The sequence below is a fragment of the Pangasianodon hypophthalmus genome, chromosome 16 (assembly GCF_027358585.1).
Source record: "Pangasianodon hypophthalmus isolate fPanHyp1 chromosome 16, fPanHyp1.pri, whole genome shotgun sequence".
Lineage (NCBI taxonomy): Eukaryota > Metazoa > Chordata > Actinopteri > Siluriformes > Pangasiidae > Pangasianodon > Pangasianodon hypophthalmus.
In genome coordinates this window covers 24,798,567-24,803,566 of record NC_069725.1, presented here as the reverse complement: position 1 = coordinate 24,803,566, position 5,000 = coordinate 24,798,567, and the positions used below count along the sequence as shown (strand labels likewise).

Here is a 5,000-nt window from a genome sequence, read left to right as displayed (position 1 = left end):
ACCCTTAGCAAAGCCGCCAATGACGCTAGGAACTTACACTCCGCAACAATACATATGTGTATGTATGTGTGTATTTATTGTTTCCACCATAATCAAGGTTCAAATTAGTCATTTATTGTTTTTGCAGGTTTCATCCTCGGCTTCAAAACGCAAAATTGCTGATGTGTTAGTGCTAACGAAAAGATCTGAACGAGTCTCTGACAAGATGTAAAAGTTAATCAGTGCACAGTTGAAGATATCTTTAGCTCAGTACAATCAGCTCGGTCAAATATTCAGTTTGTTGTTAATGTACTGCACATCTCTAGAGATCAGATTAGACTTTCTAACAACCGCTAAACATCTCGACAAAAAGAAGACCGCGTGTTAGCTCGCTAATGAGCTACGCATGAGTCACTCTTATTAACACTAGACAATCCAAAACTCTGAATGTTTGCAAACTTCAGTACAAATCAGTCAACATTAAGTCCAAGATATTTCCTTTAAAAAAAGATTCACTTATTTTTGCTACGTGAAACCTCATGAAAGTTCACATTTCACACGTCAGGTTGTTATAAATTTACCTAGCAACGATGTTAAAATGTAGATAATTAATCGTATAATAATTCATTGGTGTTATAAATGTATAAAACTGCAAATAATTGTGTTTTTTTTTCCGATTAAACCTTGACTACATGTCCCAGAGGAAAGCGGAAGTGTCTCCAACAAATCTCTTTCTCTGTGCTAGGATTGGACAGAAGGACGCGGCCTTCTCTGTTGTGATTGGCTAGCAGTTCTTGGTCTCGAGCAATCCGCCAATCATGGCACAGCAGGAGAGAGTTACCGGAATATGGGTGGGAAAAATAATAATCTTGAGTCGAGGGGTGTGATTGTGCGCAAAAATAACTTCTTGTCGACGAAAACGCGATATAGTGGTAAACACTTTTTATTTTGTGCAAGAGTGACTTTTAGGTGAACTAACTGCTATCAAATTTAACGAGTTTGCTAAGAAACGTAGCTTGTTGTTTACACGGGAAGTTGGTGTCCGTGCAGAATCCTGAAAAAAACTGTTATGAATTTAAAAGGCTTTTAAGCGTAAACATCATTCTCAACTTTGTTGTAACAGGAATGTAGGTTTACTCTGAATTTTATGTTCATTTGGATGATATTTGTTTGTTTTTGTTATGTATTTGTTTCAGGCAAATAGTTTAGACACCTAACGCGAGGTAAAGGCGGGACCTGGCAGCGCGTGCTTCGTTACGAGCAATCCTATTGGTCATCACGACGCGTCCGGATTCCATTCTCGTTCGTCATTGGTCGACTCGGCTGTCCGTCAGCGTTTCCTCAGGGCTGTAGTGAGGTATAAGAGCGTGGGTACCTCAGCAGTGAGATACAGAAGCCTTGAAGGCTCAGAAGCGTACACATTTTCACACATTTGATAGAAAACATAGAAAAATAATCTCGCTAAGGTTCACGCACACACCATGCCGAGTCCTAACCGTGCTCGAAAGGTTTGAGAAATGCGTGTTTTTTTGGAAGGGGCGTCACAGAATTATTTTTTGGTGTATTTTTTTGTTTTGTTTTGGGGTTCAAGGGTCACGGGATACAAACAAGTCCGAGACGGTAAATAAGATGGCGCTGAAGTCAGAACTGTGGGGTTTTTCTTGGTGTTTTGCAGAGAAAGCAGTAACTTGGGGGAGGGAAGCTCTCAGCCACAGCTCAACACAAGCAAGAAGGCGGAGCTGAGTGTGTGTGTGTGTGTGTGTGTGTGTGAGTGAGAGAGAGAGAGTGAGTGAGAGTTAGGTAGAGGGAGGGGTCTGTCTTGACTCTAGTCTCCTCTGAGACTCCAGTTTTCCACAGTATTAATAATTATTAGCATGATTAGCACTGGTGATTTGTGTGTTAGCATTAACTGTATGGTGTGTGATTGTTTTTCCAGCTCCACTGCAGTGCGACTGCTTCAGCCACAGCTACAGTAACATGGGAACATCTGTGAACCCATAAGCAGACAAGTTTTCTGCAAGTTTACAAAAGCAAACTTTATCACCACGACAGTTTTGGACGCCTTTCTCTCCGTCTTGCCCATGCATGCAGAATTGAGCAATAGAAGATGATTGAGATGTCCATAGACAAAGAAACTGTCTTAACAGGAGATGGAGCGGCGGCCATTTTGAACCCGCCACCTTCCCAGAACCTAGCGGGAAGCGTCAAGACCCTGAGTCCGTCTTCTTTGGCGCCTGTCAGTATTGGCGCTCCGTTCATGGCTAACATGGTGCTCGCAGAAGTGCCTGCTAACCCCGCTTTGACAGAAGAGACGGGACACGACGAGGAAGTCGCAGAGACGATGCAAGCGAAAGGAAACAATAAGCTCTTACAAGCGAAAAATGGTATACAGTCCCAAGCCGGGTCTCAGAAACTCGGCAAACGCCGGTACAGCATGAGCGCTGGCTTTAAGCATCCCGGATTTAGCAAGCGCAGACGGAGAGCTAACTCCGAGTGCGACCCGGTGCTGCCCAGCAACTTCCTGTTGGGCGGAAACATCTTTGACCCTCTGAATCTCAACAGCCTATTGGACGAGGAGGTGAACCGGGCGCTGAACGCCGAGACGCCCAAATCGTCACCGCTTCCGTCCAAGAGCAGGGAGCCGGTCGAGATCCTGATCCCCAGAGACATCACTGACCCACTGAACCTCAGCGGCAAGGGCGGAAACGCCAACGGGGGCGTCCTGGTGTCACCCTTAAAGAAGCGGCGCCATAGAAACAGGCACCACGGTGGCAGTGGCGGCCATCTTGAACCCGCAGAGTCTGAAAAGGCAAAGGGCGCCGAGGAAGAGGGTGCGTTGTTTCCTGCACACCATTTACCAGAGGAGCAAGTCGAAGAGTCGCCGCGACCCTACGAACTCAACACGACCATCAACTGCCGCGATGAAGTGGTCCCGCCCATACTGCCACGGCGCCGATCCACAAACTCCGCTCCTCAGACAGGAAGTAGCAGCTCCACCGCGCAGCCATCAAAACACAGAAAGCGCCGACGAACAGTCAGCCGTTCGGACCGCCTTTCGATCACGCCGACTCCCACCAATAAGCAGCTGAGTTTAGACGGAGGGCGGAGTCAAACATTTCACACACCCATTGTGGGTGGAACCGCAGGAAGCCATCTTGAAGCAAACCATCACGCATCAGCGCAAAAACATCAGCGCAAACCGAGACGCCAGTTCCATTATGGCACCTACAGCCGTTGCTACGGTTACCGGACACCGAGTCTGAACGTGGATCCTCGTCTGGCGGCGTTCCGGCCCGAATGGTTCCGTGGGAAAAAAGTCCTGGACATCGGATGCAACGTGGGTCACATGACTCTCGCCATCGCTAAGAACTGGAGTCCTGCCCACATCCTGGGCTTGGATATCGACGGCGGTGTGGTGCACGCGGCACGGCAGAACCTCCGCCACTTCCTGTCTGAGCTGCAGAAACAGGAAGTGAGGCAAGATGGGGATGCAGAAGAGAAACATGGAGAGGTGGAGACGTTGCGGACGTTCCCTGTTTCTTTCAGACTATGTAGGGGGCCAATTGCTGCTCCTCCCTTACTGCCTCCTGCCCCCGGGGTGTTCCCTAACAATGTGTCCTTCATGAAGGTAAGAGAGAGAGAGTGTGTGTGTGTGTGTGTGTGTGTGTGTGTGTGTGAGAGAGAGAGAGCGCGAGAGCCTGATCATGTGTTTGGATATTTCTAACACGTATCCTGCAAACTCAAAATGGAGTAGAGCCGTAAAACAGAAGAACGTCTGTAACAAAATGGTTCTTGCTTAGTGACACACACACACATACACACACACACACACACACACACACACAGAGCGTGGGGTGTAACTGATCAAGAAATACAAAACAATGTTTATACGATCCTAGACTTAAAACATCCAGAAGTAATCATGATGTAAATGTAAGTAAAAAAAACTCGATCAGCACCTGAACTCACTCATCTGAGGACGTTCTAGTAGGCGTGGCCTAATATTCTAATGAGCGTGTTTGATTGACAGCCCTCTGTCTGCCATTTCACTCAAACCGAGGATTGGGATTCAGTCTCTAGTTTCTAGGTTAACTTTCAGTAGGTTAGTTGGTTTAAATTTAGATTTGCTAGCGTAGGATTTGTTCACCTGGTTACCTTTAGCTTTTGGCTGCAAGTTTGCTTTTCAGGTTTTAGTTTGTTTTTGATCATTAGGTTAGTACAAGCTATTGCCTGTTTCTGTATATAAACTGTAGCTTGAGTACAAGTGAAGTGTGTGTGTGTGTGTGATTTCAGGGGAACTACTTGCCGGACAGTGATGAGGTAATTATGTCACAGTGTGCGGAGTATGATGTCATCGTGTGTCTGAACGTGACGAGGTGGGTTCAGCTGAACTGGGGAGACGTCGGGCTTCAGCGACTCTTCAGGCGCGTTTACGCTCACCTGAACCCCGGAGGAGCTTTTATCCTCCAGCCCCAGCCATGGAGCTCCTACAGCAAGAGGAAGAGACTGACGGTAAACCTGTGTGTGCGTGTGTGTGAGTGTGAGAGTGTGTGAGTGTGAGTGTGTGAGTGTGAGTGTGTGAGAGTATGAGTGTGTGAGAGTGTGTGAGAGTGTGTGAGAGTGTGTGAGAGTGTGTGAGAGTGTGTGTGAGCGTGAGAGTGTGTGTGAGCGTGAGAGCATGAGCGTGAGAGCATGTTTCCTCCACCATGTATGTAACTGTTTCCACTGTATCCAAGCTGAACCCATATTACACACACATTAAACACCCTGAGTAAACCCCGACTAAACCCCGACTAATCCCCGAATAACACGCACTAAACCCTATCTAAACACATACAACTCCCGACTAAACTCGCACTAAACCCTCATTAAACCCCCAATAAACCTTGACTGAACCCTGACTAAACCCATAATAAAAACCCAGACTAAACCCTGACTGAACCCTGACTAAACCCATAATAAAAACCCTGACTGAACTTGTGCTGAACACTGACTAAATCCAGACTAAACTTCTCTCTTCT

General features: G+C 46.9%; 1 protein-coding gene across 3 annotated transcripts in view; it reads left to right on the top strand.

Annotated features, from left to right (window-relative positions):
• Positions 1 to 815: 815 nt before the first annotated feature.
• Positions 816 to 5,000, top strand: part of mepceb (methylphosphate capping enzyme b) — a 5,585-nt gene continuing 1,400 nt past the window's right edge. Inside the window, exons 1-4 of one of the 3 annotated variants that reach the window (XM_026921301.3) lie at positions 816 to 911; positions 1,176 to 1,336; positions 1,916 to 3,607; positions 4,273 to 4,491. In XM_026921301.3, coding sequence (XP_026777102.1) covers positions 2,087 to 3,607; positions 4,273 to 4,491 — 1,740 coding nt within the window. In that variant the 5' untranslated portion in view covers positions 816 to 911; positions 1,176 to 1,336; positions 1,916 to 2,086. The other 2 variants (XM_026921300.3, XM_026921302.3) reach the window with 2 other exon arrangements.